This window comes from Schistocerca americana, chromosome 1 (genome assembly GCF_021461395.2).
Source record: "Schistocerca americana isolate TAMUIC-IGC-003095 chromosome 1, iqSchAmer2.1, whole genome shotgun sequence".
Lineage (NCBI taxonomy): Eukaryota > Metazoa > Arthropoda > Insecta > Orthoptera > Acrididae > Schistocerca > Schistocerca americana.
In genome coordinates, this window is record NC_060119.1 from 675,110,900 (window position 1) to 675,126,121 (window position 15,222).

The following is a 15,222-nucleotide window of genomic DNA, read 5'->3' on the forward strand; positions in this document are numbered from 1 at the left end:
GAAATTGAAGTGGTTCTGAAGATAATTCCGAATGTTGCTAGAAATATTAAACCATCTAGTTCAGGCTGTTCCAACCGAGCTCCAGGGAGCCGGAGTGCTCCGGAGCGCTCACTGCGGCAGCTTGGAGCCCGCATGGAGGGGAAAAGCGAACTCACTGCCCCCTGGCCGCATGCAGCCGCAACTGACGCAATAATCCGTGTTCAATGACAGCTATTACTAGCCGCGGGAGCCCTGTACTTCTATTGGAGGATGCCTTTCTATTGATTGAGAGGAATGGTCGTCCGCAGTGTGTTTTATGTCATAAAGTATTTAAATCTGCGAAGAGGTACAATATGCAACGACATTATACATGTCTTCAAGTAAATGAAGAATTCTTGGATGTGGTACTGCTTGATTACACCGCAACAGGACGTGACATTTTTGAAGCTGTTTGTGAATCAGTGGACAATATGAATTTGCAGTGGGATAAGCTCCATTCTGTAGCGACAGTCGCTGCACCACAAGTGATCGGGTGTCACCAAAGTTTTGCTTCTCGTTTGAAGTATAAACTCAGGGACGAATTCGGGAAAGACATTTTCACTCTTCAATGTTTCATTCATCAAGAGGCACTGTGTGCTGAAACAGTAGAGCTAGGTGGCGTAATGAAAGATGTCGTGAAGTGTGAATTTTGTGCAGCCTCACGGTATGAATCATCGCCAATTCAAAGGATTCCTGAAAGGCATGGAAGCAGAGAATGGGGATATACCTTACCACAGTGCAGTTCTTTGACTGAGTTGGGGAAAATTTCTTGATGTTTTCTTTGCCATTCGTGAGTAAGTATCCCTTTTTCTCGAAATGAAAGAGTAAGAAATGCCTTGTCTAAAAGATATAAAATGGATATCAGACCTGGCGTTCCTAGCTGACATAACTATGCATCTGAATAATTTAAATCTGTCATTGTAGGGTAAAGGACAGCTAATCGTTGACATGCACGACCAGATCAAAGCGCTCATGGGAAAGTTACGTTATTTTGAGAGGCAGATGAGTAATGGACATTTAACGTTCTTCAGTAGTCTTGCTTCTTTAAAACTACGTGAAGGAATTACTTTTGGCGATTACCAAGCAAAGTTAAAGCAGCTCATCATGTCGTTTGAAACACGATTCCGAGACCTCACTAGTGTGGAAATGGAACTTAAGGTGTTCAGCATTCCTTTTTCAGTTTCCTCCGATGACTTGTCATCGTCAGTTCAATTGGAGATTATTGATTTGAAAAATTCAACTTTGTTGAAATTGAGGTACTACAACACGTTACATTTGTCACGAGGGTATCGTTCATTACAGCAAAAAACTTTTCCCAAGCTACACAACAATGCGGCTCAGATCATGTGCATGTTTGTATCTACGTATTGTTGTGAGCAGCTTTTCTCAGCAATGAAAAGAGTAAAAAGTAAGGAACGATCGTTTCTTCAGGATGCAACAATGAAGGCCATCCTCCGCATCAACGCTGCGAACACTTTGACGACTGATATTTCCGATCTTGTAATGAAAAGAAAATTTCAAACTACAGAGGCCCAATAAATTTAGTATGCAATTTCTTGTAAAACAGCTGTTTCTTATTTATTTCCTGAACATCGTATTTACTTACATAGCATGTAACCACGTCTTAGCAGCTAAGAGTATGAGGTTCTCGATCCTGTAAGACGCAGCTGGCACATCAAAACGCTTGCCTTGCCGCCTCCCTCATCCAGCCGTGCCACGTGCTAGCGTGCTGGCCCACTAGAATGGTAACAGCAAGCGACACGGCTCCCTGGCACTGAGAGTGCTCCGCGGCTCACAACGGAGCCGACGAGCTGGAACACCCTGATCTAGTTCCATTTAATTTTGTTTTTGTGTTGAAAATCAACTAAGAAAGATAGTAAAATCTTTCAGACTATCTTCATGGATCTGCTCGAAAGTTCTCTCATCTCCGTTAGAGCCCATGTTCAGAACGACGTACACGCTAGCAACACCGGACAATTAAAGCACATAAACAAATAACAATGCAGATTCAAGATGCACACAACAGTCGGTAGGACAACTCGTGAAACTCATGATAGCGCGTGCCTTAGTCTCTATGGGGTAGGGCTCTCCTCACCTAGCGTGAGATGAATGCTACCTTCTTTCAAACGGCAACTTCGACCATAAATATCTATGGTCGAATAACGGCAACAACTTTTACAGCAGTGAGTGTCGCGACCTTCGACCAAAGATATCTATGGTCGAAGGTCGCGACTATGGCTTGACTAGCAACTTTGGGCAAAGATTGAGTTTGAATATGAGTAGTGTGTTATGTTATTGTTTTTAATGTTGGGGATAAATATGAAAAGTACTGAAGTATTGTTATGACAGCTAGAGTTACGACTAGTTAACTGTCATACTGTATCTGTTGTATAGTAAAATGTTAAACTGTCGCAGTATTTTAAAACTCGCGCAACAGACTGGTAATTCATTTGAAAATTTGAAATGTTTTGTGTGAGATTTGTGAACTTTGTAACTTTTCTGTGAAACACCACATCTCATTTCAGGGGCACTAGTCCAGCAGAAATTGATATCGTCTGTAACACAGTCGGCATGTGATTTGCCAAATATAAGGCCCTGCAACGTTTTACAGCAGCAAATTAGGCCGGCGACGTTCTTCAATAAATGTAATTATTGGCATGCCCTATTATCTTTTCAGTCACTTTCGTATTAGAACGTAGACAATTAATGACCCTGAATGAATATACTACATTTTGAAATCTTGTTTATGTCTTTTAGTGCCTGCTGAAGAACTGTGGAAAGGTGTAACCAGCGTTAGCAATGCGGGCAAGAAAAGAGGTCGGGGTAAGGGAGTGGGAAAGAAGATAGCGAAGAACTTAAATAAAGGTCAAATTATAGGTGTTGGTGAGTCAGAGGCCAATTTCTATCTTTGTTAGATTATCAATATCTTGCATTAATGTATCTAATGCATCGGTTGTACGGCTGTTAATAATGCATACGTAGTTAACAAATGACAGCAGTTTTATAACATTACATTTAACACATGTGTTTTCCTTTTCATCGCGCGTTCATTGTGACCGTTATGATATACCTGTTGGAGAATGAGAGTGCATGCTTTGTACTGTAACAATGCCATTGGATGAACGTAGCAATGTAAAAATAGTAGTCGTTATTGCTTCTTACAGGTTCTGGAATTTGTGTTCGTAACTTCACTTGTGAAACTAAATGAAGGCATATGAATTTTTCAGTATTATTTGGTAATAATGTGTGAATTTAAATTTGTATCGGCAGTTTATCACAGAGCTGACATACTGACAAAACTTCTCACATAACCTAATGCAGATTCTGTTGGCCTATAAACCTCTTTATGTTAGCAGAAACGTACAAATATTTGTCTTTGTCTTTATTTTAGTTTTTCATGTTGCTGAAAATAGTGGTAATCTTTCACCTGTTTATATGGTCTTTTTTTTAGTCAGAAAGTTCAATATTGTGTTGTTGACATTAAATATTTTTATTATACAGGAAAGGCAAACATAGTATGGCCAGGCTTGACTGGTCCAGTTGTTCGAGGGCGAGAGTTAGTGCAACAGCAGCAGCTTCCTGAAGACACAGAACGTGAAGCGCGCCTCATTAAAATGCGCAATGAGATGGGTGTCTTTCGAAGACTGCGCCTAGCTCCTACTGAGCGGGGCTGGTCTGGTGCAAAGATGCCTGGACGCAGCATTGGTCCTCCAGATGACATAGGTGAAGGTATGTGCTCACGAAAAAGCATGCCAGGGCACTCAAAGTGAAGTGATCCAATAAAAACTAAGTTGTTTGCTTGACCATTTTTAAGTATTTCAGTTCTTTTATATGTGATTACCTTGTAGTTGAGAAGTTAAAACAGTTCTTAAAAGATTACCTCGCTCACGTTCAATGAATGAATGGCATCCATTTTTATTTGTAAGTGCATGATGGTTTTCCATTTGAAGACATTAGTGTCAATTTGGGTGATTGGTTTTAGAAAAGTCTCCTCTAGAACATTGTTTATTTCCCAAAATACCCTTAATTCAACAATAACCAGTCAAAGTGATCTCCAAAGTTTGATATTGAAAACTTAGAAAATCCACCTTTTAGACCCAAAAATAACAACGGAGTGATTTATCAGAGTGTATTTTTATCTCTAGTTAGATATCGTAATGTACTAACCATATATAGAGCAAGAACACTGCCAAATGTTTCTTTAATATTTCATAAATTTTCGAAATTTGCAAGTCTTTACAAAAAATAAATTTTGGGGCTAGTTATCTCTGGTGGAACTGTCTATAAAAAAATTGATTTTTGCACATTTTGTACACTTATATGATAGCAAAGTACTGTAAAAATTTAAACATTGGTATTTGACTCTGAACAAAGATAGGAAATTTTGGAAATGATGAAATAAGTCACATTACGCTGAAATTGATCTGATGACTGTTGCATAATTCATGTGTGATATTGGCTTGATGTAATCAGTTATTGTTGAAGTTGAGGTACTGAATAATATACAAGAACCCAAAAAAATTGCTGAACTCAACATTTATATTGTTGTTGTTGTGGTCTTCAATCCTGAGACTGGTTTGATGCAGCTCTCCATGCTACTCTATCCTGTGCAAGCTGCTTCATCTCCCAGTACTTACTGAAACCTACATCCTTCTGAATCTGCTTATTGTATTCATCTCTTGGTCTCCCTCTATGATTTTTAACCTCCAATACTAAATTGGTGATCCCTTGATGCCTCAGAACATGTCCTACCAACCGATCCCTTCTTCTAGTTAAGTTGTTCCACAAACGCCTCTTCCCCCAATTCTATCCAATACCTCCTCATTAGTTATGCGATCTATCGATCTAATCTTCAGCATTCTTCTGTTGCACCACATTTCGAAAGCTTCACATCTCTTCTTGTCCAAACTATTTATCGTCCATGTTTCACTTCCATACATGGCTACACTCCATACAAATCTACTTCGACCATCGTCAGTTATTTTGCTCCCCAAATAGCAAAACTCCTTTACTGCTTCAAGTGTCTCATTTCCTAATCTAATTCCCTCAGCATCACCCAACTTAATTCGACTACATTTCATTATCCTCGTTTTGCTTTTGTTGATGTTCATCTTATGTCCTCCTTTCAAGACACTGTCCATTCCGTTAAGCTGCTCTTCCAGGTCCTTTGCTGTCTCTGACAGAATTAAACTGTCATTGGCGAACCTCAAAGTTTTTATTTCTTCTCCAGGATTTTAATTCCTACTCCAAATTATTCTTTTGTTTCCTTTACTGCTTGCTCAATATACAGACTGAATAACATAGGGGAGAGGCTACAACCCTGTCTCACTCCCTTTCCAACCACTGCTTCCCTTTCATGTCTCTCGACTCTTATAAATGCCATCTGGTTTCTGTACAAATTGTAAATAGCCTTTCTCTCCCTGTATTTTACACCTGCCACCTTTAGAATTTGAAAGAGAGTATTCCAGTCAACATTGTCAAAAGCTTTCTCCAAGTCTACAAATGCTAGAAACGTAGGTTTGCCTTTTCTTAATCTGGCTTCTAAGATAAGTCGTAGGGTCAGTATTACCTCACATGTTCCAACATTTCTATGGAATCCAAACTGATCTATCCCAGGGTCGGCTTCTATCAGTTTTTCCATTCGTCTGTAAAGAATTCGCGTTAGTATTTTGCAGCTGTGACTTATCAAACTGATAGTTCGGTAATTTTCACATCTGTCTACACCTGCTTTCTTTGGGATTAGAATTATTTTTCATGAAGTCTGAGGGTATTTTGCCTGTCCCATACACCTTGTTCACCAGATGGTAGAGTTTTGTCAGGACTGGCTCTCCCAAGGCTGTCAGTAGTTCTAATGGAATGTTGGCAACTCCCGGGGCCTTGTTTCGACGTAGGACTTTCAGTATCCTGTCAAACTCTTCACGCAGTATCATATCTCACATTTCATCTTCATCTACATCCTCTTCCATTTGCGTAATATTGTCCTCCAGAGCATCGCTCTTGTATAGACCCTCTGTATACTCCTTGCACCTTTCTGCTTTCCCTTCTTTGCTTAGAACTGGGTTTCCATGTGAGCTCTTGTTATTCATACAAGTGGTTGTCTTTTCTCCAAAGGTTTCTTTAATTTTTCTGTAGGCAGTATCTATCTTACACCTAGTGATATGTGCCTCTACATCCTTACATTTGTCCTCTAGCCATCCCTGCTTAGCTATTTTGCACTTCCTGTCGATCTCATTTTTAACCGTTTGTATTCCTCTTTGCCTGCTTCATTTATTGCATTTTTATATTTTCTCATTTCATCAATTAAATTCCGTATCTCTTCTGTTACCCAAGGATTTCTACTAGCCCTTGTCTTTTTACCTACTTGATCTTCTGCTACCTTCACTATTTCATCTCTCAAAGCTACCCATTCTTCTTCTAGACTATTTCTTTCCCCCATTCCTGTCAATTGTTCCCTTATGCTCTCCCTGAAACTCTGTACAACCTCTGGTTCTGTCAGTTTTTCCAGGTCCCATCTCCTTAAATTCCCACCTTTTTGCATGTTCCTTCAGTTTTAATCTACAGTTCATAACCAATAGATTGTGGTCAGAGTCCACATCTGCCACTGGAAATGTCTTACAATTCAAAACCTGGTTCCTAAATCTCTGTCTTACTATTATATAATCTATCTGAGAAATTCCAGTATCGCCAGGCTTCTTCCATGTATTCAACCTTCTTTCGTGATTCTTGAACCAAGTGTTAACTATGACTAAGTTATGCTCTATGCAACATTCTACCAGGCGGTTTCCTCTTTCATTTCTTACCCCCAATCCATATTCACCTATTTCCTTCTCTTCCTTTTCCTACTATCGAGTTCATCACCCATGATTATTAAATTTTCATCTCCCTTCGCTATCTGAATAATTTTTTTTATTTCATCATACATTTCTTCAATTTCTTCGTCATCTGCAGAGCTAGTTGGCATATACACTTGTGCTACTGTAGTAGGCATGGGCTTCGGGTCTATCTGGGCCACAATAAGGCATTCATTATGCTGTTTGTAGTAGCTTACCCGTACTCCTATTTTTTTATTCATTATTAAACCTACTCCTGCATTATCCCTATTTGATTTTGTATTTATAACCCGGTATTCACCTGACCAAAAGTCTTGTTCCTCCTGCCACCGAACTTCGCTGATTCCCACTAAATCTAACTTTAACCTATCCATTTCCCTTTTAAAATTTTCTAACCTACCTGCCCAATTAAGGGATCTGACATCCCATGCTCCGATCCGTACAACGCCAGTTTTCTTTCTCCTGATAATGACGTCCTCTTCAGTAGTCCCCTCCAGTAGATCTGAATGGGGGACTATTTTACTCCAGAATATTTTACCCAAGAAGGCACCATAATCATTTAACCATACAGTAAAGCTGCATGCCCTCTGGAAAAATTACAGCTGTAGTTTCCCTTGGCTTTCAGCCGTTTGCAGTACCAGCACAGCAAGGCCGTTGTGGTTAGTGTTACAAGGCCAGATCAGTCAATCATTCAGACTGTTGCCCCTGCAACTACTGAAAAGGCTGCTTCCCTCTTCAGGAACCACACGTTTGTCTGGCCTTTCAATAGATACCCCTACGTTGTGGTTTCACCTACTGTACGGCTATCTGTATCGCTGAGGCATGCAAGCCTCCCCACCAACGACAAGGTCTATGGTTCATGGGAGGACATTTATATTATCTTGACAAATTTCAAATAAATATTTTCAGTTAACATAATTTCAAGATGCGGTGCATCCTATTCTATCCTAGTAGTGATTGTTAAGAAAACTTATTTCTTCAGACAGATTTAATGATGTAAAATAAGACCCCCTGTTGCTGTGGTAAATTCAAGCACTGAAAGCTTCCTTAAAACATTTTTCATTGGTATCCAAACTATGTCACTAGTAGATTTCTTGAATGATGTTCTTGGGTGAGCAGGATGGTAAATATGCATGAAAACATCATTGTTTTCCAAATAACCTGTGCAAGCCACCAATGTCTTATCATACGTACATGCCACTATGTCATTCAATGTTAAAGACAGAGGTTTACTGACACAATGACCCTCATAAATTTCAGTATCTGGTGTTAGAAAACATCGAATTAAGTTTTCTCCAGTTCAGAATTTGCAGAATTGCTTTGTTTCTTTTATTGCTACACAGTTTTCAAATCCGGTTTGAAGTGTTGTTTCAATATGAAGATCTTTCTTGAGAAGAAAATAGGCGTTGCCTTTAATATTATTCTTGCAGAAGGCATACATGTCCTCTATTGTAAGAATTTCCTCTGTGGTCTTCCTTTGTAGGCTTTTTTTTTAACGGAAACGTCAGATTTCACTCGTCTTCTATGACCAATGACGTCACCAATATGGCGGAAACGGCCACTCACAACTACTCCCATATGGTGACTATGACGTCATTGCGTAAACATGACAGCAAACACAGAAATAGATCGAAAAACCATTAAACACATATTCCTTCAAAAATATAATGAAACTAACAGGATAAGCAGGGGAAATTGGGGGTTTTTGGGTGGGGACAAACTAAAAATAAACACATACCACTAAACCAAATGACAAAAACGTTAAAATAAAATGACCACAACGTTCAAAAAATCAACTGAAAACAATATCTACTGGAATCAAACACTTCCCTTGACCTCTATAGGTTAACAGAAAGTACCGATACCAAATCATGAAACCCTAAACTACAAGCACATCCACAATCATCACTACCTCAGAAAAACACAAAAAAACCAACAAAATTGGAATCTAACACTTCCCTTGACCTATGTAGGTCAACAGCAACTACCAATACCTCACTATAAATCTCAAAACTTTCACCACCACCTCACTTAATACTACCGTAAAAAAAACCACCTAGAAAATTGGAATTGAACACTTCCCTTGACCTATTATCCTTATGACGTCTCCACATATAGCCGTTCCTGGCCTGAGACGCCGGAACTTTAGTAAGCCTCATTTCTTTACAACACTCTGAAGACTTCATAACTTCACCCAAAAATCCGAGTAGTTGAAGAAATTTTACTAGAGACAACGCCCCCATCATCGCCAACAACCGAAAACTGTTGGCCTTGTCATCATATCCATACCTACCAAAGACATAAACAAAGCATTTTATGAAGATTCACACGCGACGGTTGTGACCCAATGTTTGAACGTAACGTTGTTGGGCATTTCCTCTTCAGATTTGTTAAACAATTCAAGAGCGATTTTCTTACCATGGCATTTATCATAAAAACTCATCATGTAACAATGGAAACAATCAATTTTTGACAAAATGATTTAATTGGATTGATAAAAAACTTACTTTCCAAGCAGCAGAAGAACACACACACAAGAGGGTTGTTATTAGGCAAGCGTTCGGAGCCAGTGGTTTCTTCTTCAGGCAGAAGAGTAGGAGGGAAAGAAAGAGGGGTGAAGGAAAAGGACTAGAGAGGTCTAGGAAAAGGGGTAGATTTTGGAAAGTCACCCATAACTGTGGGTTGGGAGAGACTTACCGTACGGGATGAGAAGGAAAGATTGGTTGTTGGACTGTATCAGACGAGATTTGGAAACCTGAGAGCGTAAAGGTGGAAGACAGGGTAATTTGCAAGACCCACAGTTCTGGGTGACTCTCCCGAAATGTACACCTTTTCCTAGACGTCTCCAGTCCTTTTTGTTCACTCCTCTTCCTTTCCCTTCAGCCCTTCTGCCCGAAGAAGGAGCCACTGGCTCCAAAAGCTTGCCTAATTACAATCCTCTTTTGTGTGTGTGATCTGCCGCAACTCGATGAATACGAGGGCAGTTCAATAAGTAATGCAACACTTTTTTTTTCTCGGCCAATTTTGGTTGAAAAAACCGGAAATTTCTTGTGGAATATTTTCAAACATTCCCGCTTCGTCTCGTATAGTTTCATTGACTTCCGACAGGTGGCAGCGCTGTACAGAGCTGTTAAAATGGCGTCTGTAACGGATGTGCGTTGCAAACAACGGGCAGTGATTGAGTTTCTTTTGGCGGAAAACCAGGGCATCTCAGATATTCATAGGCGCTTGCAGAATGTCTACGGTGATCTGGCGGTGGACAAAAGCACGGTGAGTCGTTGGGCAAAGCGTGTGTCATCATCGCCGCAAGGTCAAGCAAGACTGTCTGATCTCCAGCGTGCGGGCCGGCCGTGCACAGCTGTGACTCCTGCAATGGCGGAGCGTGCGAACACACTCGTTCGAGATGATCGACGGATCACCATCAAACAACTCAGTGCTCAACTTGACATCTCTGTTGGTAGTGCTGTCACAATTGTTCACCAGTTCTGTTCCCGCTGGGTCCCTCGTTGTCTAACCGAACACCATAAAGAGCAAAGGAGAACCATCTGTGCGGAATTGCTTGCTCGTCATGTGGCTGAGGGTGACAATTTCTTGTCAAAGATTGTTACAGGCGATGAAACATGGGTTCATCACTTCGAACCTGAAACAAAACGGCAATCAATGGAGTGGCGCCACACCCACTCCCCTACCAAGAAAAAGTTTAAAGCCATACCCTCAGCCGGTAAAGTCATGGTTACAGTCTTCTGGGACGCTGAAGGGGTTATTCTGTTCGATGTCCTTCCCCATGGTCAAACGATCAACTCTGAAGTGTATTGTGCTACTCTTCAGAAATTGAAGAAACGACTTCAGCGTGTTCGTAGGCACAAAAATCTGAACGAACTTCTCCTTCTTCATGACAATGCAAGAGCTCACAAAACTTCAGTGGACTGTTCTTCCTCATGCACCCTACAGCCCCGATCTCGCACCGTCAGATTTCCATATGTTCGGCCCAATGAAGGACGCAATCCGTGGGAGGCACTACGCGGATGATGAAGAAGCTATTGATGCAGTACGATGTTGGCTCCGACATCGACCAGTGGAATGGTATCGTGCAGGCATACAGGCCCTCATTTCAAGGTGGCGTAAGGCCGTAGCATTGAATGGAGATTACGTTGAAAAATAGTGTTGTGTAGCTAAAAGATTGGGGAATAACCTGGTGTATTTCAATGCTGAATAAAACAACCCCTGTTACAGAAAAAAAATGTGTTGCATTACTTATTGAACTGCCCTCGTAGATTTTTTATCTATCCAATTAAACTCAACATGCAGTCGTATTTGTTAGCGTCACAGATAATTGAATTTAGTAACTCTTTGTAGTTAACACCATTGAGTTTTGCACCCGCAATCATCAGTTTGATATTTTGATGAAGTAAACAAACACATACGGGATGTGTTATTGAGCAGGCGAGCAAAATACACCACTTAGGGTGATGGTCACAAAATTTTGACCCTCCAATTTTGCATTCAGGATGAGCATTTTTAGAAAGCTACATAAAGTTCATTTAAATTTTACAGTGCTGGTCGTTTCTGCTTTTTCAACAATTCTTTTGCTATGTTTGCTACTGGGGCACATTCTACATACTGTCTTCATTGATCTTTTCAGTTGTTTCTTCACTTACACCTATTCCTTTCTTCTTTTCTAGAACTGCTAGAATGCCTTGTTCTTTCACTAATTTTTAGGTTAGTCTCACCAAACGATCAGAAATGTTGAAATCGTCAACTATTTTTTTCTCTTGACGATGAGTCATGGAGCAAACTTAAAATTTAACTTTTCCTCTTTAAATGTTACTGAATGCTTACTTTTTAATTTCTTAATTAAGCTCAGGTATTCTGTGTTGGATGACTCTGGGGGTAAGTTTTCTTCTTTTTTAGAAATACTATTGGCATTTGCATTATTAAAGAATGATTCTAAGTCTTTTCTAATTTTCTCTGAAATTTGTTGTACCTTGCTTTCAGTAATTGCTTTTCTTTTTATGCTACTCAATTTTCTTATTTTCAGAGCAGGAGATGCCTCCAAATTAGAACAAGCAAAATCCAGTTTGCTAATAGCTTCCTCATTAGGAATATCAATGTAATTAACAATATTACTTAATTCTGGTCTTGGGTTAATGATAAATATCTTTTAGTAACAATTTGGGCACAAGGAATTTCCAGGAATCTCATTACTTTCCCCTCGGGAAACTGTTTTACGTGCACTTAGGAGAACAGATGTTCAAGTTTTATTTAAGAACTGGCTTTTCATGAACTTTGAGTGGTTCAGAGCAATTCCCCTCCACAAATGTGATTGTACTTCTGAATGTATTTTTCCTCACGATACTCGCAAACTAATGATAACGAAGAACACGTTCATAACTTAAACAAAGCTTGTCTATCTTCATCAAAGTCATTAACATTTTTTAAGTTTTTTGAAACTGAACCATAAACTGTTCATGACACCCTTCACATACTATATATATCCAATAGAGCACTATTCATCCATTTTATTGCATTCCAGTTAGTCTTTCAAATTTATTTACTATTAAATTTTAAAATTATTTTAAGTAATCAAAAATTACACTCACAACAAAAGCACAAAATATTCTACACTCTCAATGAAGTATGAGCTTCCACTGTAACAGAGGTTCCTGAACAGACTGACACTACAACAATCGCACATCCAGCAAATGTAGTGTGTGTACACAGTTCATTTACCGGCTTGTCACTGACTACTGTTTATTATTACACTTTTATCATTTTGGACCTGTAATAATTTAGAATAAACCTAGATGTAAAAGGACAATTTTTAACATAGAACTAAAGCAAAGGCTGCTATTGTTTAGTATTTTACTGTTAAAACAAATAATACTAGGATGATAGTGTTAACCAAATATAAGTTGCAATGTCAATTATTTCATCATTTCCAAAAATTCGTATCTTTGTTCATATCAGATATCAGTGGTGAAATTTTAACAGTACTTTGCTATCATATAAGTGTGCAAAATGTGCAAAAATCAAATTTTTTGTAGTCAGTCCCACCAAAGATAACTACCCCCAAACTTTATTTTTTGTAAAGTTTTTCAAATTTCAAAAATTTATAAAAAATTAAGGAAACATTTGTCATGGTCTTGCTATATATTAGGCTAGTAGTTTACAATATCTAACTAGAGAGAAAAAATATATATACTCTGATAAATTGCTCCGTGGTTGTTTTTTTTTTGGGTCTAAAAACTGGATTTTCTAAGTTTTCAATACCAAATTTTATAGTCCTGTCTTCCTCAGTTGCGTGTAATATTACGGTATATTAATAATTTTTACTTATAGACCGTCTGACAGCAACTGAATAAAACACAATTTTAGTGCCATACGCGTTTCGCCTCTATTTTCTGCAAGGCATTATCAGTGGCCTGGAATATGTACGTATGTTAGCTATTTTATTTACATTTTTGTCATTGTGCCTATAGGTTATAAACAGTTCTGGTGGTTGGTATTTCCTATTAAGTAGTAATGTTTTGAACTGTACTTACAGGTTGCGTGGACAATTTCCTACATATACAAGACCAAATATGCGACAGGAGCGTAATTTCCTACATATACAACACCAAAAATGCAACAGGAGCGTAATATGTAGGAAATTGTCCACGCAACCTGTAAGTACAGTTCAAAACATTACTACTTAATAGGAAATACCAACCACCAGAACTGTTTATAACCTATAGGCACAATGACAAAAATGTAAATAAAATAGCTAACATATGTACATATTCCAGGCCACTGATGATGCCTTGCAGAAAATAGAGGCGAAACGCGTATGGCACTAAAATTGTGTTTTATTCAGTTGCTGTCAGACGGTCCATAAGTAAAAGTTATTAATATACCGTAAAATTTCAATACCAAACTTTGGAGATCATTTTGACTGATTGTATTTGAATTTAGGGTATTTTGAGTAATAAACAATCATGTCAATTGCAATGTTGTGACTTAATCCAGTGCAGAGATATTCAAATTAACGCTGATGTGTCCAAACTGAAAATCCATCATACGCTCACAATTAAAAATGGCTGCCATTCAAAACCAACGGTACAAGATTAAACTTCTTAAAAACTGTTCTGAACTTCTGAATTATAGGGCAATCACACACAAAAAGTCAAAATATTTAAAAAGGGCCAAGCAACCCTCACTGGATCACTTCATATGGATTGACCTTGCTTCATAAATTATCTTTCTAATAAGATGTCACTTTAAACTGATCTTTGCCCTTAGTATAAATATGTTGTGACATCTTTTAGTTGTGTTCTTCATGTATTCTCATTGAACCTTCCAGATTCTCAAGTTTGCATATGAAATAATGTCCTTTTTGCCCATTTTTAAACTGCATCCCTAACTGTCTTCTTTGAATGTGTCGTGCCCAGATCATGGTTCCAACCGAGCTAGCCAAGCATTACTCACGACCTGTTCATCCCCTATCTTCTAAACTTCATAGAAGTTCTCCTCTGGAACTTGCGGGACCAGCGTCCTTGGGAGAAAAGATATTGGGGGGACATGGCTTAGCCATAGCCTTGGGGGTTTTCCAGAATGAATCTTTCACTCTGCAGTAAAGTGCTGATATGCCCTACAAGTGATGGAGGAGAACTTCTGTGATGTTTGGAAGGTAGAAAATGAGATACTGGCGGAAGTAGATGTAAGGACTGGTTGTGAGTCATGTTTGGGCGGCTCAGTTGACAGATCACTTGCCTGTGAAAGGCTTCGATTCCATGTTCAAGTCTCAGTTCTGCACACAGCTTTAATTTGCCAGGAACTTTAAAAGTTGCACCATCTAACAACCTTACTATCACCTTTCAACTAACCTAGAGTGTGGTCTACTCTATAGATAAGCTGCCAACAACCTCCTTCCTAGTCGCCATGACCTACTATATCCTCACCCATAATTACTTTTCTTTTCAGGGCATTACCTTCAAACACCATCCTATTCCAACCCATTCATGGATCATCTTGAGGAATTCTTCCTAAGATTCCAGAATCCCAAACTTCTCACCTAGTTCAGATTCATTGATAACATCTTTTTTATCTAGATTGATGGTCAGGAGATCCAGTCCACATTCCTCCAGAATCTCAACACCTTCACTCTTATTCACTTCACCTGGTCCTACTTCATCCAACAAGCCACCTTCCTTGATGTTAATCTCCACGTCAAAGATGAATACATCGGCACCTGTGTCCATATCAAACCTACCAACCAGCAGCAATACCTCCACTTAAACAGCTGCCACCCATACTATACTATGAGGTCCCTTCCATAGAGCCTAGCCATCCATGGCCGTCATATCTGTAGTGACTATCCTTCCCACTCCTCCTACAG

General features: G+C 39.1%; 1 protein-coding gene across 1 annotated transcript in view; it reads left to right on the forward strand.

The window, feature by feature from the left end:
* The first annotated feature begins 2,265 nt into the window (after nucleotides 1–2,265).
* LOC124608695 (28S ribosomal protein S5, mitochondrial) overlaps nucleotides 2,266–15,222 on the forward strand; it is a 102,377-nt gene continuing 89,420 nt past the window's right edge. The window contains exons 1-4 of the mRNA XM_047140007.1: nucleotides 2,266–2,459; nucleotides 2,544–2,663; nucleotides 2,776–2,901; nucleotides 3,520–3,747. Of these exons, the coding sequence (XP_046995963.1) occupies nucleotides 2,417–2,459; nucleotides 2,544–2,663; nucleotides 2,776–2,901; nucleotides 3,520–3,747 (517 nt within the window). The 5' untranslated portion in view covers nucleotides 2,266–2,416. The remainder of the gene's footprint in view (nucleotides 2,460–2,543; nucleotides 2,664–2,775; nucleotides 2,902–3,519; nucleotides 3,748–15,222) is intronic.